This window comes from Sus scrofa, chromosome 9, assembly GCF_000003025.6.
Source record: "Sus scrofa isolate TJ Tabasco breed Duroc chromosome 9, Sscrofa11.1, whole genome shotgun sequence".
Taxonomy (NCBI): domain Eukaryota; kingdom Metazoa; phylum Chordata; class Mammalia; order Artiodactyla; family Suidae; genus Sus; species Sus scrofa.
Window position 1 is genome coordinate 72470260 of NC_010451.4, and position 23577 is coordinate 72493836.

The following is a 23577-nucleotide window of genomic DNA, read 5'->3' on the forward strand; positions in this document are numbered from 1 at the left end:
AAAAACTATAAAACATGTCACCTGAAGTCAGAGGAATAACTGTTTTCAGTGGCTAGTCTATTGTTCTCCATGAAATTAGAGAACTAGGTGACAGGCTTCTAGCAGACCCTGAGTGGAAGAATATGAACCCATACTCTGGATAAAATAAATTTAGGACACTCTTTGGGTACCTAAACCACCTAAATATACTACGGGCAACCAAAGGAATACAAAACTAACAGAAAAAGGTAGTGCCACGTATAAATTTAGTGTTTCTAGCCAGACACTTAGAATTTTTGTTGCAATTACCTTGGCATCATTATCCAAACACATGCCTTATGTTAATAAAATTAGTATAAAATTATTCAAGAAAAAGGGTGGTTTGGTGGAAAAAGAAAGTAAGAGATATTATTAATTTGCACATATCACCTGGTCAAATCTTCTTCCTTATTAGAAAACTACCAAGGCTACCATAAGAAGAACAATGACAAAGGTGTTTCCCAGATAGTCAACACAACCTGGAAAGAATATAATTTTTCTGCCAAATCGTCTTCTTCTCCAGTCTAATAAAATAAACTGCTGCTTTTGAGTGGCAGAGACTCATCATATACTAGAGCAATTTGCAAAGGTACACTTTGCAAAACTGATCGACAAACAACCTGATAAACTTAGCTTTTAGCATTCTGATAAACAATTCTGAGAAACTTGCTTTTGGATACAAAACATCTTCCAAACTTTCTGTGTACTCAAAGAGCATATACATTTCTTTTATTAAGAAAGATGATGAAGTTTTAAGCAGAAAATTTAGGGAAATTTACCAAGAAAAGTACTATTTCTTATAGCTAAAAGTGTCTTATTGACCTACCACTTCTAACACCTATTAGTTTTCCTTCATCTTTATAACTTTACTGTGACTCAAGGGAGATGATAAGAACACAGCTATTTTTTAAGTAAAATAGCTATTTATTCAGCTTCTTGTCATGCCAAAATGTTTTGTCCATATACCACGATAATTAGCACACCCTCTGTAACAGGCAAAATTGTACATCAAATTATATTTCATGTTACGTGATTATATAAAAATGTAAAGTGAAAATGATTTATCAATTCTTTTTAACATTACTAGTAAACAATTCAGCAGGAAATGTGAGGCACAAAATCTTAGTAAAATATGACACAGGAAGAGAAATAATGTAATTTTCACTTAAATTTAACTCCTCATAATCTGTTGTGAATATACAAACTTTTAAAACATTATATTTACTAAGATTCTGGCAATAGTTTTATGTAACAAGACACAGCATACCAGGCCTGCCACTCAAGTTATTTATGGTAAGTCTCAGCTTCAATATGAAGCTGTTAAAAACATTTAAAAAAATCAAAAACCTGCTTTTTACATGCTAAATATCTTGACAAGTATGCTGTTAAAGACAGAAAGGAATTTAAGACAGCAAGAATAAGGAGTTAATAAAAAGCTAAACATTACAGCCTAAACAAAACTCATATAAAAATAAAATAACTATCACTGGTTACATAAAATTTTCCTAACTGGTTAAAACTTAACAGTATAAAACATGCATTTTTGAATCTTCAGCTATCAAGTTCAAAAAGTACCAGTGTCTATTGAAATGATTCCTTTCCAAAGCCAAAGTGTAGTCAAAATTTGTTCAAATGTTATAACACATTCTAATGCTAAAAAACATTCAGTATTATTGAAGTGGAGGTAAATCCCAGAGCTTTGGGGGCGAGATTCTCATGCTGCAAAAGGCTACTTCTCTGGTTCACTCAAAGGAGCATTTGACAGAGTCCAAGGATGCCACTAAGCTTAGTAAAGGGCAAGACTGCCATACCCAGCTCTGACCTCCCCATGAAGCATGGCTACTGTGTCCACAAAAATAAGATGTGTGAGGATAAAGGCACGCTATTCTGCTAGCTAAAGTGATAGCAAACCACCACCCCCCAGCCCCTGACACTAAAAGCTCCTTCCCCAGGTAAATAGAAGTATACAAGGGGAAAAAATTAAAATACACTTATCTACAGAGTAAGGACTTTGAAATATCAATGTAATCCCTACTTCAAAAAATGTTAACTAGAATCACCTGGTCATCTCTGATTAAATCTTGATGTATCCAGATTCAATTTCTGTTGATTTATCATTAGATACCTTCTAGTCAAAAATATTAACTTTATTCCCAAATTATTTTAACCACTAGTATGACTGCAGTGTTATTATTATCTCCAGTTATCAAGCACTGGAAGAGAAAAAAAGAGATGTTCAAGCAGCAGGCAACAATTACGGCCCTTTCATACAGCGGCATCTGAGTAGCTAATGAATAGTCCAGGAATAATTCTAAAAACAAAAAAATTCATGCATTTTAGTAAATATGTCATTATTTTCACAGTTGATATTTCCTTAGACACATTGCACTTTCTTTCTAAGCGAATCCTGATTCTCTTCTTAATGCTATGGTGAGTCAGGACTTGAACTAGCAGCCTTCTTTTTCTTCTTCTTACTGTGTTTCTTATGCTTCTTTTTCTTTTTTGTTTTTTCCTGAAAAGACAGTTCCAGGTTAGATACAGCTACATGAAAACCTGCAAATTAAAAACAACTTTACTATATGGTACTTCTAAACTACTACATAGTTATTTCAAACAATCCACACAAACAAGCTACTTGAGATGTTTCTCGAGGGAGTTCCCCTGTGCAGTGGGTTAAAGGGCCGGTGTTTTCACTGTAGAAGCTAAAGCAGCATCTCTTGGCCTGGGAACTTCCACAAGCCAGGGATGTGGCCAAGAAAACAAAACAGAAGAACAACAACAAAACATTTCTCAAAAAAGTCTTGATATTGTGTGAGAGCTAAGACAATGCCTGTCAATTTTCAAAAGATAAGGAAAAATTCTAAGTCATTAGCACATCAATGCAGCCTCTAACAACATTTCTTGTAGAAAATAAATTCAAATGAACTAAAGGAGTTCTCTTGTGCTGCAGTGGGTTAAGGGTCAGGCACTGGGAGTCCAATGGCTTGGGTAGCTGCTGTGTTTTGGGTTCAGTCCCTGGCCTGGGAATTTCTACATGCAGCAGGTGCAGGGAAAAAAAACTGAACTATGGAAATTTGTTTCAGAGAATACATTAAACCTGCTACTTCTAAGTAAACAGGAACAGATATGCATTGCTAAGACTGGCAGCACTACTTTAATTATTAAATTAACAACTAACTGGTATAAAACGTTGATCTATAGTTGAAAAGTCCATTTAGCTTAGTAAAATAGACACTTTTTAGAGGAAGATGCCATGGAAGCCTAGCAAAAGTAGTCAAATTGTGACTAGATAAAGGGAGGTTGAATTTTGTTGAACTCTGACTCCCTTGACTCTCTGATGTTTAAAAAAAAAAAAAGGAGTTCCCGTCGTGGCGCAGTGGTTAACGAATCCGACTAGGAACCATGAGGTTGCCGGTTCGGTCCCTGCCCTTGCTCAGTGGGTTAATAATCCGGCGTTGCCGTGAGCTGTGGTGTAGGTTGCAGACGCGGCTCGGATCCTGCGTTGCTGTGGCTCTAGTGTAGGCCGATGGCTACAGCTCCGATTCTACCCCTAGCCTGGAAACCTCCATATGCCGCGGGAGCGGCCCAAGAAATAGCAAAAAGACAAAAAAAAGACAAAAAAAAAAAAAAAAAAAAAAGGCAGAAAGAATTTGTTATTTTATTTTATGGCTGCACCACCAACATATGGACACTCCCAGAAAAATTTTTTAAATTATGGCTGAATGGGCATACATCCAACTGCAACAAGGCAGAACTTTTAGAAACAGATATGTGGAGCAGTGGTATCAAATTATATGCTAGTTGTTGATATTTACGAGAATAAAGTAAAAAGGAAGAAAAGGAGACATATAAGGGTGGCAAAAGCAAAAAAAGCTTCCCATCCATCTCCTTATCTATTAGTACTTTCCATGACCCCTCCCCCACCAAGACCTCTCTGATTTCATGGATCTAATCTAACTTTCATTGATTTTCTTTCTCGCGCTTTTTTTTTTTTTTTTTTTTTTTGCTTTTATGGCCGCACCCACAGCATATGGAGGTTCCCAGGCTAGGGATCCAATAAGAGCTACAGCTGCTGGCCTATACCACAGCCATAGTAACGTGGGATCCGAGCAGCATCTTTGACCTACACCACAGCTCAGAGCAATGTTGGATCCTTAACCCAGTGAGCGAGGCCAGGGATCGAACCCACAACCTCATGGTTCCTAATAGGATTTGTTTCTGCTTTGCCACAACAGGAACTCCCATTCTTTTCTTTTTTACTACATGCCAAAGTATGCAGGAACTTTTACAGAATCCAAAATCTTTTATTTGGGCTTCTAAATATCAATTTGGGGTATAGATTACTTTTCCATACAAGGACAGCTGACCACACTGTTTTTAATACTTCTCTTCCTGGCTTCCATGACACCTCACTCTGCTGCTTTTCTTCTATCACAAGAAATCTTTGCTTGTTCTTTTCTCCTCTGTTCAGCCTTTATGGGCTTCTTTCCTTTCTTTCACACGTGCTCTCCCATATGGGATGGGAGATCACAGTCGGATGCTTTAAATATCACTTATAGGAAGACCCCATGTGGCACAGTGGCTGTTGTGAAGGTTGCAATTGCAGTGTGGGTTTGATCCCTGGCCCAGGAACTTCCACATGCTGCAGATGCAGCCAAAAAAACAAACAAAAACCAAAACCAAAAAAACCCCCAAACCACTTACAAACCAAACCATTATATCCAATCCTATGCTCTGAACTTAAGACTGCAAGTGCCTCATTAACAGCTATACCAGGTATATCTAAAATTACCATTAGGGGGTTCTGGTTGTGGCTCAGTGGGATATGAACCTGATTAGTAACCATGAGGATGTGGGTTTGATCCCTGGCCTTGCTCAGTGGGTTAAGGATCCAGTGTTGCCATGAGCTGTGATGTAGGATGCTTCCATATGTGGCAGATTCGGCCCTAAAAAACCCCATTAAAATGCTTGATCTTTCTTTCCAAATCCTTTCTCAGCCATCTTAGTAAATGCAACTACTATTTGATCATTTTAATTAAGCCAAACAATCTAAACTATCTTTGGCTCTCCTCTTTGCTTTAACCCCACTTTTCACAACTGAAGCACCAAGCAAGTCCTACCACCTAGGTCTAAAACACATCTCAAATCATGATGCCAATTCATCTCCACTACCACTGTACTATGAACACATTCCTTAATCTATGTCCACTCATCTCCTCTGCCAAAATACCTGAAAAATGTAGAGTTGACTTAGGTCACCTATTTGCTTTAAAATCCAGTTTGTTCTGTGATACAGCCTCTGCTTAACCTCCCAACCTCATTACATACACTATTCCTCTTTATCTACTAGGTATAAGCCAAGCGTTCCTCAAACATGTCACTTTTTTCAGTTCCTCAAACATATCAAGCTCACTCCCACCATAGGTCCTGAGCTCTTCTCTCTGCCTAGGATATTCTTCCTTTCATCTTGAAATGGTTGGCTATTTCTTATAAGTCAGATTTCAGCTTCATTTTATTTCCTTAGCTAGGCTTTTCCTCCCTAGAGTCAGCCTCTCCTATATCACCCTCTTATCTATCTTGTACTCCATTATACAAGCTCTACCAAGATAGAACAGTACCTGCATAAAGAAGCTTAATAAATACATGTGAGTGCCTGAAACAATGAAGTATGCAAATACAAGTTAGAATCATCCAAAACTAATTAACTTTATGTTGGAATAACTGGAACTAAAGATCAAGGTAGTCTTTACCCTAATTATGTTTCAATTCAGGAAAAAAAAATCTCTCAAATATCTCTTCGGTCTTGAAACATATAAATTGTTATTTCTGAATCATAAACTACCAGGTAAACCTCCTTCCCCCCCTATTTTTGGCTGCCCTGTGGGGTGCCCTGGCCAGGGATCAGATCTGAGCCGAGCCCAGACACAACTGTGACCTATATGCCACAGCTACAGCAACGTCAGATCCTTAACCCACTGTGGTGGGACAGGGATCGAACTGCGTCCCAGTGCTCCAAAGACACTAACCGATCCCACTGTGCCACAGTGCGAACTCCCAGGTGAACCTCCTTATCAGAAAAGGACCCTCATTTTAAGAGCTAGGGACATTTTGGGAAGGGGCAGTTACTCTCAGACCTACAAATGATGCTATTCTTCTTTTACCTCTCCCTAAGAAAATGCCTTCACAGGCCATGGCCCACACTTATGTGAATGCTCCTAAAGTATTCTGCTAACAATCCACGTTCCTCTTTGATCATTTGTTACACACTTTCTCTAAGCTGGTCTGCTTCTCACTGGACACCACTTCCATTTTTCTTATTTTCTTCTTCCTTCTTTCTCTTTTCCTACTCAATCTGCATAATAGCAGACCTAGCTTTAAAGTAATCAAAAGACTCTTCTTTATTAGTGGATCATTTATGAATCATTTATGTTTCACAATTCTGCTTATTTTTCACTGCAGTTTGTGCCTTAAGAGCCTTCTTCTGTTACTACCTGGTTCGGGTGAACTGGGAGTAACTACTATCAAAGACAGAGAGAATCATGAACTTTTACTTATATTTCCTATTATAGTTTAAAAAAGTCAAATTAAACTTTAACTTTTTTTGGTCTTCTGTCTTTTTAGGGCCACACCGGTGGCATATGGAGGTTCCCAGGCTAGGGATATAATCAGAGCTGCTGCTGCCGGCCTGCACCACAGCCACAGCAATGCCAGATCTGAGCCACATCTGTCACCTACACTATAGCTCATGGCAACACCGGATCCTTAACCCACTGAACAAGGCCAAGGATCAAACCCGAAACCTCCTGGTTCCTAGTTGGATTCATTTCCACTGCGCCAAGATGGAAACTCCTAAGCTTACATTTCTAACAGTAAAATACTGAACAGAGACAGAGACAGAGACATTTGCTACTAGGGTATTTTTCCTTTTATCTGAGCCAGTTTAACTTGCTCCAACCCATGAAGTGAAGCTGCTGACCGCTACACCTTTCCCAGTAAATATTTACTTGGTTCCAGTAAATGCAATTACACTTTTACCATGATGTATTTTATTTTATTTTATTTTTTTGTCTTTTTGCTATTTCTTTGGGCCGCTTCCGCGGCATGTGGAGGTTCCCAGGCTAGGGGTCGAATCGGAACTGTAGCCACCGGCCTACGCCAGAGCCACAGCAACGCAGGATCCGAGCCGCGTCTGCAACCTACACCACAGCTCACGGCAACGCCGGATTGTCAACCCACTGGGCAAGGGCAGGGACCGAACCCGAAACCTCATGGTTCCTAGTCAGATTCGTTAACCACTGCGCCACGGCGGGAACTCCCCATGATGTATTTTATGTTAAACAAAAACAACTATACTATTGCCATGTAAAATCAGAAGTGATACTTGCTGTTGTTTTTTCTCGTTCTTCACTGCTCTTCTTCTTTTTTGCTCGTACCTAGAAAGTTAAAATTTTTGTGAACAGAAGATAAATACATAACTTACACTAAAGGCATTTTTTTCCATTCTCTAATATACCCTGCATCTCAAAAACTTTAATGTAAAAAATTTGAATATTCAAATTAATGTTTTAAATTCTGTTTTACCTCAAATCCCCGCTGTATCACAACGAGGATGTAATGAGAAACATTTAAAGGAAAGAATATCAAAATTTAAAATCTCTAGAGGGCTTCTCTTATATTTTCTTTCAGCACCTAAGAAAAGGCAGTGACGTATAGTAGATAAAAAAACCATGAGCTCAGAAATTAAACAGACCAAGCTCTGAATCCTACCTCTGCTATGTATTACCCTCAGTTTCATCTTTGTAAAATTTAGATAATATCCACCTCCAAGGAGAATGTATGGAATACAGTAGGTTTTTCTCTTATTCTATGGTGTTTAATAAAAGGTAACTTTTTTTTTGTTTTTGGTCAAGTCTGCAGCATCTGGAAGTTCCCAGGCCAGGGATCAAACCTGCACAACAGCAGCAACCTGAGCTGCTGCTGCTGCTACAAGTGACAACACTGAATCCTTAACCTGCTGTGCCACAAGGGAAAGTCCAATGGTAGCTTTATTTATTTATTTATTGGCTACACCTGCAGCATATGGAAGTCCCTGGGCAGAGATTGAATCTGAGCTGCAGTTGTGACCTAAGCCACAGTTGTGGCAAGGCTGGATCCTTCTTTTTTTTTTGCTTTTTTGGGCTGCACCTGCAGCATATGGAAATTCCCAGGCTAGGGGTCCAATGGGAGCTGTAGCTGCTGGTTCACAATAGCCATAGCAATGCAGGATCCAAGCCATGTCTGGGACCCAAACTACAGCACATGGCAATGCCAGATCCTTAACCCACTGAGCAAAGCCAGGGATCAAACCCACATTCTCATGGATACTAGCAGGGTTCATAACCCACTAAGCCACAGTGGGAACTCCCAAGGCAGGATCCTTAACCCCTTGTGCTAGGCCAGGAATCAAACCCACACCCCCTCAGAGACAACACCTGATCCTTAACCTGCTGTACCATAGCAGGAAGTCCCAATGGTAGCTTTATATGTATATAGTTTGCTTAGTATAAACAAACTGATTAAAAATTTTGAAGTATTATTACCTCATTAATATTTTCTTCAATATTTTAATGTGTGATACACTGGATTTACATTAAATTCAAAGTTGCTGAAGCTGATGTGTATTTAATGTAAAACCCAAATGTAACATATTTTATATTAGTATAAACAATACAATATAACACTAAAGAACAAAAATTGCCTAAATACTGGAGTTCCCATTGTGGCTTAGTGGAAGTGAATCTGACTAGTATCCATGAGGACGTGGGCTTGATCCGTGGCCTCGCTCAGCGGGTTTAAAATCTGGCACTGCCATGAGCTGTGGTGTAGGTTGCAAATGTGGCTCAGATCTGGCATTGCTGTGGCTGTGGCCAGCAGCTACAGCTCTGATTTGACCCCTAGACTGGGAACCTCCATATGCTGTGAGTGTAGCCCTAAAGGACCAAAAAAAAAAAAAAAGAAAAAAGAAAAGCCTAAATATTCAGTTGGGTGGTTTACCTGCTAGTATATATACCTGCATGTATATATTAAATACATGAAAATGTTACTAACACTAGCACAAATAAACTAAAATAGACTAAAGAAATAGAACACATAAGATTAGAGACTATAAGTTTTCAATAGTGTTGGTAGCTCTCTCTTGAAAGCACTTAGAAATTTAGATTATTGTTTTTTGTGGTTATTCTTGTCATCACAATGACTGAGGGGGTGGGGCCAGGTCAAGATAAGGATGCTGTCATGCAATGTCCAGGACAGCTCTGACTAACTTCTGTGACATTCATATAATGAACCTAATATAAAAACTAAATTATTAAAATAGGAAAAAAAATGTTTTGTATAGGGTTTTAAGATATAGTTGGTCTTCAATATCCACGGGTTCAACATCTGTGGATTCAACCAACTGTGGATCAAAAATATTTGGGGGAGTTCCCGTCGTGGCGCAGTGGTTAACGAATCCGACTAGGAACCATGAGGTTGGGGGTTCAATCCCTGCCCTTGCCCAGTGGGTTGGGGATCCTGTGTTGCCATGAGCTGTGGCATAGGTCGCAGACGCGGCTCGGATCCCATGTTGCTGTGGCTCTGGTGTAGGCTGGCAGCTACAGCTCTGATTAGCCACCTAGCCTGGGAACATCCATATGCCGCAGGAGTGGCCCAAGAAATGGCAAAAAGACAAAAAAAAAAAAAATTGGGGGAATTGGTATTCGCCCCCACCTTTAAGGGATAAAACCCCCATAAGACAAAAGAGAAGGGGGCTCTTCTCCCCCCCTCCCAGCTGTCCTGGGAGCTATTTGCTTTCCTGTATAAAGATTTCACTTGCTTGCCAAAAAAAAAAAAATTGGGGGAAGGAGTTCCCACTGTGGTGCAATGGGACTGGCAGCAGCTCTGGAGTGCTGGAATGAATGTTTGATCCCTGGGCCTGGCACAGTGCATTAAGGATCTGATCTGGCATTGCTGCAGTTGGTCACAACTGTGGCTCAGGTCTAATCCCTGGCCCAGGAACTCCACAGGCCGAGGGGCAGCCAAAAAAGGGGGAAAAAAAGGGTGGAGGGGGAGAACTCCAGAAAGCTTCAAAAAGCAAAACTTGACTCTGCCACATCCCAACAACTGTTTATCTAGTGTTTACACTGTATCAGGTATTACATGTACTAGAGAGATGATTTAAAGTATACCCCAGGGTATGCATAGGTTCCGTGCAAATACTACACATTTAAGAGACCTGCACACCTGCAAATTTTGGTATCCAAAGGGGTCCTCTTAGAACAAACCCCCCACATTTACCAAAGGGTGACAGTACATCGAATGTCCTCGGAGAGCAACAGCATATAAATCAAAGGCAGGCTAATATTTTGTTTCATTTAGAGCTTTGCTGGTAATTGTCAACCATTTTCGAAAATGTCACTGATGACAATGCTATAGTATGGCTTTTGAAGGGTCTATGTCAAGGCACCTGCTATAGCCTGAATTTTGTTACATCTTTATATGCTTCCTGGTGTTATTGTACTCAAATATGTATGTATTAAAATATAATCTTATAAAATTATAAGTTATTCCTTGTATTCATTTTTATTTCTTTAAGGGATACTAATATAAAAATGTATATAGGCAGGCTATCTTAGCTACAAATTTCATTTAAGGAGCATTACAAAATATTGCTACAAAATAAGGACAGTAGGCCCTACTTTAGGAATGAGGAATTCAAATCCAACCAGAGAAATATTTCAAAGATGATAACTTATAGACCTAAAATTAACTAAGAATGGATTCTAATAAAGCAAAAAATCTAAGACAGGGATATTAGAACTGAAAAAGGCTGTATAGGTTATTTAATCCTACTCCCTCATTTTACAGCTAGGAAAACTGAGGTCATGCTAACATCATCACCTTCGTGCTTCCTAATGAGTAGCTCCAAACAAAAACAAAGGAATTCTGGGCTTTAATATGTTATATATCTATACAGTATCTTTCATGTTATCAAAATGGTAGAAAATTAAAAGAAATTACTATAAAAGTAAAAATAGAAGATCTCAGATTGGAAAGGTCTGTGGAAATGATTATCAAAATAAATTTCATTTTATTATTTTCTGTAAAAATATAAAACTTATTCTGAAATGGCATTTTTTTTCATATTACATATTAGAAAAGTAACTCGACAATGAAAAAACACACGATCAAATCAAAAAATGGACAGAAGATATAAACAATTTTCCAAAGACATAAAGATGGCCAGCAGGCACACGAAAAAATGCTCAGTATCACTAATTATTAGAGAAATGCAAATCAAAACTACAATGAGGTACCCACCTCACACTGGTCAGAATGGCCATCATTTACAAGTCCACAAATAACAAATGCTGGAGAGGGTGTGGAGAAAAGAGAACCCTCCTTCACTGTTGATGGGAATGTAAATTGGTACAACCACTAAGGAAAACAATATGGAGGTTCCTTAGAAAACTAAATATAGAACTACCATATGATCCAGCAATCCCACTCCTGGGCATACATCTGAACAAAACTTTCATTGAAAAAGATACATGGACCCCTATGTTCACTGCAGCACTATTCACAACAGCCTAGCCGTGGAAACAACTCAAATGTCCACTGACAGATGAATGGATTAAGAAGATGTGACACATACATACACTGGAATACTACTTGGCCATAAAGAGGAGAAAATGCCATTTTCAGAAACATGGATGGAACTAGAGATTCTCCTACTAAGAGAAGTCAGAAGGAGGAAGACAAATACCACATACTATCACTTATATGTGGAATCTAAAATATGGCACAAAGGCGGAGTTCCCACTGTGGCTTAGTCGTAATGAACCTGACCAGTATCCATGAGAACATGGGTTTGATCCCTGGCTTTGGTCAGTGGGTTAAGGATTCAGCACGGCCATAAGCTGTGGCATAGACCGGCAGCTGGAACTCTGATTTGACCTCTAGCCTGGGAACATTCATGTGCTACAGGTGCGGCCCTAAAAAGATGAAACAAAAACAAAAATATGGGACAAATGATCTACAAAACAGAAACAGATCATGGACATGGAAAGCAAACTTGTGTTTACCAGTGGGAAGTAGGGGATGGACAGGGAGTTTGGGGCTGAACAAACAATTAGAACAGATAAGTAATGGAGTCCTACTGTATAGCACAGGGATCTGTGTCCAGTCTCTTGGGTTAGAACATGATGGGAGATAGCATAGAAAGAAAGGAAGGAAGGAAGGAAGAAACAGAATGTATGTGTATGTATGGCTGGGTCTCTTTGCGATACAGCAGAAATGAAAAGAACACTGTAAATAACTACACTTTAATAAAAAATTAGGAGAAAAAAGTAAATATCTATGGAAATTTTTTTTTTACTAATTCATATTTATTAAATCAAATGGCTAAATATTTTATTTTTTTGTCTTTTTAGGGCTGCACTCTTGGCACATGGAGGTTCCCAAGCTAGGGGTCCAATCGGAGCTGTAGCCACCAGCCTACGCCAGTCACAGCAACAAGGGATCCCAGCTGTGCCTACGACCTACACGTAGCTCACGATAATGCCAGATCCTTAACCCACTGAGCGAGGCCAGGGATCGAACCTGTGTCCTATGGATGCTAGGCTAGTCGGGTTTGTTAACTGCTGAGCCTCAACGGGAACTCATCAAATTGCTAAATATTTTAAAGTAAAGAAAATGGATTTGATTATGTACTTACCTCCTCAGTATAATCTGATTCTGATAGGGACTCAGATGATAAAGGTTTATCTTCAGGATACATTTTTCTTTTTTTGCTGAGTCCTTTAACATCCTATGAAAAATAAGCACACATATGTTGATTCAGAAAGATACAGTACTATCTTGCCACACAAATTTTGTTTGAAGTTTGATTTAAAAAAAATTTCAAATTACCACAAAAATTATCCATTTTCATTTTAGAATCTCTAAAATTTGTGACATCAGGATTGTTTCTAACTCCAATAAAGCAATGCTTTATAATTTGAATAGAAATATAATTTGAAAAGAAATAACTACATATTCACTTAGATGTACTATCCTCATTTTAATTATACAAGATAGAAGTTTACAGAGTCAAAAGGAACCGTATAGTGTAAGACTTGGGTCCTTTGCAGTCTAACTCCTGTTTCTAATCAGAGTTGGACCACACGGACCTAGTGCTACAGAAAAGAAAATCAATGGTAATTATTTGTAATGCTTTAAAAATATCTCTGCACAGTGGTTTCTTTAGTTCATTTAAAGTGTTAAATTTGCATTAAAAAAAAGCCCTTAATCTCTAAGTATTTAATGATGAGAAAATGAGTAATTCTGGGAAAGAGAAGAGTAAGCTGGGAGGAGTACTTAGGGACTAAAATATATATATTTTAAGAAATAAAAACATTTTAAAACACCTAAAGCAAATATAGTGAAATGCTAAGATTTATTAAAGCTGCATAGTGGATATGCTGGTTGTAATTTTACTGTTTTCTATATACTTTTTTCTGTATGTATTAAGTAGTTCATAATAACAAAACAACAAAAACCACTCAAAAGAAACAATGCTCACCACTTAACCTTACACCAAAAAAAAAAAAAAAAGACATGAAGTTTTTTACATAGCATGAACCCAATTCTGAAGACATAAACAAGAAAATAAACTAAGAGTGATGATCTACCTGTTAGATTATAAGATTTAATTTTGTTTCTGCAAACAGTTTTATTATTTTGGTAGAAGTTATAAAATGTTCACTGTAAGAAATTTCACCAAAATCCCACTACAGGGTTTTGAGGAAACATCTTTCTATGTGTTCATGTACAATTTTATATAAATACTTGCTGTTTGGAACCCGCTCTTCTCACCCAATAGTATCTTTCCATGCCAACTACACCATCATTTCTGGCCACCTTTGACATTCACTCAAAGTACATGCCATAATTTACTTAACCTATCTCCTTCTGGAAGGCAGGTATAGAGGGTTCTTTGCTATCAAAAACAAAGTTGAAATAGAGTAAAGGGTACGTGAGGGCAAAATCTTTATTTACAACAATGACTAAATCAAAGACCAAAGTTACCTTCACCCAAACAAATTTTCTCGCTCTCCTACAACCCTCAAAATTGTTTATCTCATTCGATTATGAATCATACTTCACCACTACCAAGTTTTTATCAGCCACATTAATCTCAGATTACTAGAATACAGTCCATATTTTAAGAACTGCCTACAGATGTATTTTACCTGTTCTTATATATATGTGAAATATACTTTCCCTTGATTACTGAAGATCAAGTTTTTGTTTTATGTATTCCTAACAGTTTTCTTAGTCTGCTCATTATACTTAAACTGTTCATAGCTTATTTTTTCTAATATATTCTTTCAGAATTTCAATTATGTGGTCAAAAGTTTCTGAGTTTTGAGGTACAGGCCTTTTCCATTTCAAGGTTATATTCACCCTTGTCTTTCTCTAGGTGCATTTTCATACATTTAAATCTCTGACTTATCTGGAATTTGTCCTTAAGAAGTGTTTAACTTTATATTTTCCAAATTGCTAGTCATTTTGGCCCAAGAAACGCCACCTCTATTATATTAAATTCCATAAATATTTACATATTTTTTCCTGTACTCTCTACCATTCTGTTGTTTTTTCTATTCCTGTACCATACCATACTGTTTTAATAAAAGCATATGAAAAATGTTTTAACTTCTAGTAGGGCCAAGCCATACCCAGGAACATTAAATTTTCACATGTCTCTCAATAGATTTATACAGTTTTCTTCAATAAGTCCTGCTCATTTCTTTAAGGTTTTCATATATATACAATTTTGTTACTATTATAAATGAAATATTTTCTTCCGTAATATTTTCTAATTAGGTGCTGCATTGCCTAACACTTCTGGAACAATTTAAAATAAGAATGGATCTAAAAATAATGATTGATACATAAAACTTCTTATAAGATTCTATCAGACACCCTAGACAAGATTAAGAGAAGCCATAGACCAAAAGATGTTAACCATGTGTCTGAATTGGTAATTCACAGAAAATGAAATCTGAATGGCTAGTAAATGAATGAAGAGGCTCAAACCTCTCTACATGTTAAATTGGCAACAAGGGAGGTCTCGCAGGGTGACAAGTATGTCTGTGGAACAAGGGTACTGTCATACATTACTAGTAGGGAATGCAAATTAAGAGCAAGCACTTTTGTGAGCAAAATGTAGAGAAGTTAAATGTATGTACATCCTAGGACCTAGATATTACAGTCCCAGGTATACCTTAGAAAATTAATGATAAGGAACAGGAGAAATAAATAACAAATAGTCACTGCAGAACTATTTGCATTACTGAAAAATGAAAATAATCTAGATGTACTACACAAATGGGAATGGAGATACAAATTGTGATGAGTTAAAATATGGAACACTATATGCAAAAGACATTTGAAAATATCAACAAGAATAAATGCTATAATTTAAAAAATACATTAAAAAAAAGAATAAATGTCAACAGCAATGTTTCAGAAGGAAACACAATGATACCATTATGAAAATACAAAATATTTGGAGTTCCCGTCGTGGTGCAGCGGAAACGAATCCAACTGGGAACCATGAGGTTGTGGGTTCCGTCTCCGGCCTCACTCAGTGGGTTAAGGATCCGGCGTTGCTGTGGCATAGGCTGGCAGCTGTAGCTCTGACTGGACCCCTAGCCTGGGAACCTCCATGTTCTGCAGGTGTAGCCATTAAAAAAAAAAGATAAAAAACAAAATACAAAATAACTTTTTATGAACACATACTTATGTAATAAAAGTATATAAATGTGGATGAGTAGGATATACAGTAATTTCAGAAATAGCTGCCCCTAAGGAAGAGAACGCCAAACCATCTGTTAATTCTAGTTGGTATGGATATTTGTTTATTATATGTATATTAAAAACTCTGTACCTTGTATTATTTTGAAATACTTCAAAATCACAGTACAATTATTTTAGTATTTCACATTTGTATATCACCAGCTTTTAGTTTTGCAATTTTTTTTTTTAGTCTTTTCTAGGGCTGCACCTGCAGCATCTGGAGGTTACCAGGTTAGGGATCTAATCAGAGCTGTAGCCGCCAGCCTGTGCACAGCCACAGCCACAGCCACAGCCACACCAGGTCCAAGCTGCATCTGTGACCTACCCCACAGCTCAAGGCAACACTGGATCCTTAACCCAATGAGCTAGGCCAGGGATTGAACAAGCAATCTCATCGTTCCTAGTTGGATTCGTTAACCACTGAGCCATGGTGGGAACTTCTAGTTTTGCTATTTTTTAAAAACATGAAAGTAACCACTTATTTTATAATGGTTCTGAAAATCAGGAATTTTTGTTTAAATTGTATCACACCCTATTGGCAATAACTTCTTTCCTTTGACCAGTTACAGGGCAAATTATATTAATGAGTTTCTTATCCTTAAATCCCTGGAATTAAACCAACTTGGTCAAATATGGTTCCTTTCTTAGTGTGTTAATGGATTTTTTTTTTTTTTTTTTTTGTCTTTTTTGCCATTTCTTGGGCCGCTCCCGCGGCATATGGAGGTTCCCAGGCTAGGGGGCGAATCGGAGCTGTAGCTGCCAGCTTACACCAGAGCCACAGCAACGCGGGATCCGAGCCGCATCTGCAACCTAAACCACAGCTCACGGCAATGCCGGATCGTTAACCCACTGAGCAAGGGCAGGGACCAAACCCGCAACCTCATGGTTCCTAGTCGGATTCGTTAACCACTGCACCATGACGGGAACTCCGTGTTAATGGAGTTTTACTTGCAAATTGATTTTGAAAAGAACACTTATAGGTATATACTTGAAAGAAATGAAAATGTGTGTCCACACAGAAACTTGCATATTGACAGCAGCATTATTCATACTGGCCAAACGGTACAAACAATTCAAATGTCCATCAATGAATGAATGGAAAAACAAATTGTGGTATATACATACAATGGAATATTACATGCATTCATTAAAAAGGAATGAAGTACTGATACAGCCACAACTTGCATGAATGTCAAAAATACTATACTAAGTGAAAAAAGCCAAACACAAAAGGTCACATATAGTATGACTGCATTTTTTTAGGCTGTGCCTGCAGCATGCGGAAGTTCCTAGGCCAGGGACTGAATCTGCACCACAGCAGTGACCTGAGCCCCTGCAGTAACGCCAGATCCTTAACCCACTGTGCAACAAGAGAACTCCCAGCATGACTGCTTTTCTATGATATTTCCAGAACACGCAAATGCATAAGACACAAAGCATATTAAAGGATATCGGGATAGGAAGAAGGGAGAAGCAAATGGATTACTTAATGGGTGTGGGTTGTTTTTAATGTCCAGCATTGTACATACATTAAATGCCACCAAACTGTAATTTATAGATGGGTAATAGGAATTTCACCTCATTTTAAGAAATGACATAAAACAAATGAATATAGTGACACCACTTTTTAGTTTCCTTTTATTAATATTTGTTTTTATATTTAATAATCAGGAAGATTTTGGGAGTTCCTGTCGTGGCTCAGTGGAACCATGAGGTGGGGAGTTCGATCCCTGGCCTTGCTCAGTGGGTTAAGGATCTGGCATTGCCATGAGCTGTGGTGTAGGTTGCAGAAGCAACTCGGATCCTGTGTTGCTGTGGTGTAGGCCAGCAGCTACAGCTCTGATTAGACCTCTAGCCTGGGAACCTTCATATGCCGCAGGTGCGGCCCTAGAAAAGGCAAAAACAAACAAACAAAAAAAACCCAGAAAGATTTTAAAATAAAAATTGGAAACTTAGGGATAAATTTAGCACTAAATGTAGATGAACATTAAATGAAGACTAGACATCTATTTACAGTAGAAAAAAGATTATTCCAATTGATTTATGGTGTGTTCGATTTGAAACAGAAGTCTGGAGTTACCGTACTGCTACAGTGAAAATGAATCCAACCAGGTTTCAGGTTTGATCCCTGGCCTTGCTCAGTGGGTTAAGCATCTGGTGTTGCCATGAGCTGGGGTGTAGGTTGCAGATGTGGCTCGGATCTGATGTTCCTGTGGCTGTGGTGTAGGCTGGCAGCTGTAGCTCTAAAGGGACCCCTAGCCTGGGAACCTCCATATGCCTTGGGTGTGGCCCTAAAAAGCGGGGAAAAAAAAAAAAAGAAGGAAAAAAGAAGAAAAAAACCCAAAAGTCCATCTTCTTTAATTTTTAAGGACCTTCTTTAAAATGACCTGAGCAAACAGGAAATGTTTAAAATAGTCATTATTTTGAATATTAATCTGACAATCAATCTATACGAATTAAAATTCTCTGCAGGAATACTCTTTGTATCTTTGTTTCAACAACCGATCCAATAAATAATTTCTTTAAATCAATAATAAATCCAAAAAAAGCAAAGGAAATCTCTTAAAAGTGAAAATACCTTATTGTTAATTTCTTTCTTCTTTTTTTTTTTATGGCTGCACCTGTAGCATATGAAAGTTCCCAGGCTAGGGGCTGAATCAGAACTGCAGCTGCGGGTCTACACCACAACCACAGCAACACAGGATCCGAGCCGCATCTGCGACCTACACCACAGCTCATAGCAACGCTGGATCCTTAACCCACAGAGCGAAGCCAGGGATCAAACCCACATCCTCAATGAATACTAGTCGGGTTCGTTACTGCTGAGTCATAACTCGAATTCCCTATTGTTAATTTCTTGAAGTAACTCTTAAAGTAAATGAAGTATCTTAAGGAAATGTAAAGTTACCTTTTCTTTCTCAGTTATATCCTTTGACTTCTTTTTCTTTTTTAAACTATCCTAAACAAATAAACAAATATGTATCAATTTTAAATGTGAAAGGTTAAAGCTTTATACTATAAGGACAAAAATGCCAAAAAGGTTATTTACTCTGACTGAAAAAAGTTTACTTCAAGACCGGAACTTTATTTTAAAAATACAGGAGAAACATACACTGCACATATGTGCTTGTAAGAAAATGAGATTGTATCTGGCTGTATTTCAAATCTATGTACATCTAAAATGACAGGTCCTTCTTGCATAACTACATAGTCTATTTAAGACTTATGCTACTGCTTATTTTTGCCTGTAGTGGTCATATGTACTGGAGTTCTAACTCACACCGTGCTTGGATATCAATCCGATTTCTCAACTTTCCTTATAAGGCAGAGAGGAAAGAACTGCTTTTGAATCATCAAGTCTAGCTATTAACCTCTCTGACCCTTCTTTATTCATAACGTGGGACAAAGAAATAACTACTTCATAGGGTTGTTGAGAGGATGGAGTTAACAAATCAAGTGCTTAGAACTGGGCCTGATACATAGTAGACATCAATAAATGTTAGCTATCAGTGTCATCGGACTGGCTTTTGCGCTTTAAAAAACAAAACCAGAATCTACTGACTATTTTCTAGATGGTAGGCATTTTATCAGACCAAATCTCAGTAGGGCAAGTAGCTATCTGTCAAAAAGACCCATACAGTTGCTTTACTCTCCTGGGACTCCACAACAGCGCCCGTCAAACTGGCCTGTGGACAACTCTGCATCAGAATCACAGAGAACATCTGTTAAAAATGTGGACTTCTGAACCTAGTCAGACTGACTCAGTAAATCAGATTCTGGTGATGGGGCCCAGGAATCTACATTTTTATTAGAACCTGCATGTATTTCTTATGACCACCAATGTTTCAGAGTTAATTTTACCTAGTAATTCTGCATAGTACAGATTTAGGTACAGTATAATAGGACACTAGATGAGATATTAGAAGATAGATTCAACTTCCAATTCTAATATTAGCTGTATGAATTTAAGCAAGATATTTTTTATATGTAATATGAATTCTTTATGAAAAAGGGAAAAATAATGTCTGCCATGCTTTCTCATACAGCTGTCACAGAAATATTGAGACATGGAGACCAGCATGTTACAGTATTTAGAGAACAACAACAATACCTATATACAATTTTATTAAGTACATCAATTAGGTGACACAGAGCATCAAAGTACAAAAACATTATTTCATTTCTAAACTGAGAAGAATGTAAGATAGGAAGTACCAAAAGAAAAACCTAATTAAAATGTCTGCTTTCAAAATGTCACTCATTTAAGTAATTTTTACCTTATTATCTGATTCAGTTTCTGACATGGAGCTTTCAGAAGATTTATGTGAACGGCTCTTCTTTTTCTTTTTCCTTTTTCCTTGTTTCTTATCCTACATAAAATATTTTAGAAATATTTGCTTTCTGTTCAAAACTAAAATCAATGCATTTTATTAACATCAAAACTTTATCAATGAACAAAACATAATGAAGGGACCATCTTATAAACATGTCTTACTTAATAACTAATATTTAAAATGTAATTTACATCACTTTCCTGTTTTATAAGAAAGTGATTTGAGTCACACATAATTTAAAATATCATTTTAGATTTTAAAATCCATTTCTTCTGATATTTTTACATATATATTCCCCACTACCACCCTAGGAATGCAGTTCTTGGGCCAGAGATGAAACTCATGCCATAGCAGCAACCAGAGACACAGCAGTGACAAGACTGGATCCTTAACCTGCTGAGCCACCAGGGAACTCCTCTACTGATATTTTTAAATAAACAAGACATATTTAAGAATCTAAAAACTACATACACCAGTATTTAAACATCTAGCTATTGATTCGCATCAGTGTTCTCAGTTATGGATAGTTAATCAAAACATGGAAGTAAACATTTCTAACAGATATTTCATAATGGATTTCCTCTTGTCATTAAGGATACCAGAGATATTCTTTCATGAGTCATTTATAGGCAAACATTACCTCATCTTCAGAATCTGAAGAACTGCTGGAAGAATCAGAGCTCGATGAAGAAGAAGATGAATACTTGACCAAACACAAAACAATTGAAGCTTGTGAGATGCAGGAATTTTTTCTTTTTCTAAGTCTCTCAAATACTTAACAAAATCAATCTAGTGTCTGAGAAACAGAGGCCATACTCATAAGACTTAAATATTAAAATGTCAAATCTCACATTCTCACACATCCATCCACACAACCCCACCCACATCACAGCAAAGTAACAACAGACGTGGCAAGAGTAGTCAATATTCCCGCTTTAATACTCATTAAGGAGTTACGAGGTTACAAGGAGGTTGGCACCTTTCTTTTATTACCACTAACAGAACAAAACCACCCATAACTACCAAAGGACTTCCAGGCTCCTTGATTCATCTAGAGTTAGCATACAGGTTATTCAATTATTCTTACTGCTTCTGCAAGTGCTTGATTATTATGACATTTAGAAAAATGGAAAACTTTTGCTCACCCTACCAGATTTCTTCTTCTCTTTTTTCTTTCTCTAAAAGCAAACAAATAAAAGTACAAATCTAAATAAGGTGTTTTCAAATGTATCTGTTAATAGTAGTATGCATGCAGCATTATCATGAAAACCCAACTGAGATTCAGAATAGCAATAAACTGGGAGTTTCCACTGTGCCACAGCAGACACTAATCTGACTAGTATCCATGAAGATTCGGGTTCGACCCCTGGCCTCACTCAATGGGTTGGGGATCTGACACCACCGCGAGCCGTGGAGTAGGTTGAAGTCAAGGCTCAGATCCTGTGTTGCTGTGGCTGTGGTGTAAGACAGCAGCTCCAATTTGACCCCTAGCCTGAGAACTTCCACATGCCGAGGGTGCAGCCCTAAAAATAAAAAAATATATATAAATTTAAAAAGCCAAATAAGTAAATAAATAAATAAATAATAGCAATAAATTAAAAATGGCATTACCTGTCTTTTTTTGGATGAGCTCTCGCTCCCACTTAGTAATTTCTCCCTGTGTTTTTCTAGTTCTTTCTTCCAGTTCTGCAGAAAGTTATAAACATGTCAGAAACTATCTTTCTCCTTCTAATATACCTAAATATAGAGATACAGCCACTACTTCCCTCCTTTCATCCTGGATCACATCTCTGACATCTCAGCTTCTAATCAGTCAAAAGATATTGCAGGTGCCAGAATCTTTACCCTGTCATCAAAGGAGTCTCTACTAGCTCCTTTCAAAGAGAATATGAAAAAGTGGGAGTTCTCCCACTGTATACTGAAAGAAGTAGGTATTCTTACTGAGACTGAGAATTTTTTTCTTTTTAACAAAGGTAGTTAGATTCTCTTTCCAGACAGTAAAAGCTGAATTCACCCTACTGTGGTTGAAATACTATATCCATGTTTGTAATCAAAACAAACATCACTGCGGAAAGCCCAGGGGAAGACTGGGGCCTGGGAATGAGGGGAGAGAAGGAAAGAACCCAGCATTTAGAAAACTTAAGATAATTTAAATTACTATAAGGTGATTTTTCTCTATTTCTTTAAGAAATCAAGCATATACATACAAACCTGTATTCAATATAACAGAAACACTTCTAAAATATAGAGCACCTTAATCTAAAGAGCTAGACCCAAACTCCTGGTTTATTAAAAAATGATTACATTTTTCTTATTATGAGAAAAAAGATTAGTCTATTTTTTAAAGATGCACAGTTTACAAACCTCATTCATTTTTTCTTCAAATTCAGCCAATGCCTTGGAGCCTTTCTTTTTCTTTTCTAGCTGTTCTTTCACTTCTTCCCTTAAAAAAGTGAATATACAAATAAGTTTTCAAGCAATTCAAATTAGAAATCAATGCTTAAAAGAAGACAACAAAAATTTCATTAATTTTTAAATACCCAAATAAACCTCCATTCCAATTCCAGTGTTGCTACACTGAAAGTTTATTTGCTCATGTCCTTGTAAATCAATTATCATAAAAAGCCTATGAGGTAACACTAGTCACTCCTCTTCTAAACATGGATTATAGGAACTCACACACCAAACATTTGAGCATTTCCAAACAACAGGCACTGTTTTAATTATATCTTCTTTTATCATTACATCAATTCTGTGAGAAAAGGCAGAATTATTACCCCCATTTTAGAGATAAAGCAGCTGAAGCCTAAGAAAGGTAAAAACTCTGCCTAAGGTCACAAAGCTAGAAGTTTTGGCGTTAGGGTGAGCTAATTCTTTGTGACTGAACTACTACAGTCTACCGCTAAATCACACATTTTATAATGTCTCTGCTTACAAGACTAGCTGGCCCTGGCTGGCATCTGAGAACTGGATTTTGGCACAAACCTGAGGGTTGTCCTGGGGATGTCAAGGAGAAAGTGCTGCCTGTCACATCAGTAAGCAAATGATGTTTCAGCCATCAAGCCATCACATCACAGCTGCCCTGACAGTGAGTCCCAAGGGAACTCAGGATGGAAACAGGATGCTAGCCATCCAGCAGCAGTTAGCTGCTGCAGCCACCCCCAAGGTGCACCCTGAGGAGACTCAGGATGAGAAAGCATAGGATGCTGAGGTGCATATCAAAGGAAAGACTTCAGAGAATCCAAACTCTGCCATCTTCCCATACGTAGAAAAGTGCTAAATTCCTTTATTGGAAATATCTTAACAGTAAACTTTTGATATTCCAATGATCTGGTCTTTGTTGCAAAAACTGCTCTATCTCCTGGCT

The 23577-nt window shown here is 37.6% G+C and overlaps 1 protein-coding gene across 2 annotated transcripts in view; it reads right to left on the reverse strand.

Moving 5' to 3' along the window:
- The window catches only part of FAM133B (family with sequence similarity 133 member B), a 32833-nt gene continuing 9986 nt past the window's right edge, over positions 731 to 23577 (reverse strand). The window contains exons 3-11 of one of the 2 annotated variants that reach the window (XM_013979689.2): positions 22575 to 22653; positions 21822 to 21896; positions 21356 to 21388; positions 20851 to 20913; positions 20154 to 20246; positions 18785 to 18835; positions 12752 to 12844; positions 7404 to 7451; positions 731 to 2530 (exon numbers count right to left, since the gene is read on the reverse strand). In XM_013979689.2, the coding sequence (XP_013835143.1) occupies positions 2444 to 2530; positions 7404 to 7451; positions 12752 to 12844; positions 18785 to 18835; positions 20154 to 20246; positions 20851 to 20913; positions 21356 to 21388; positions 21822 to 21896; positions 22575 to 22653 (622 nt within the window). In that variant the 3' untranslated portion in view covers positions 731 to 2443. The remainder of the gene's footprint in view (positions 2531 to 7403; positions 7452 to 12751; positions 12845 to 18784; positions 18836 to 20153; positions 20247 to 20850; positions 20914 to 21355; positions 21389 to 21821; positions 21897 to 22574; positions 22654 to 23577) is intronic. The other variant, XM_005667601.3, reaches the window with a different exon arrangement.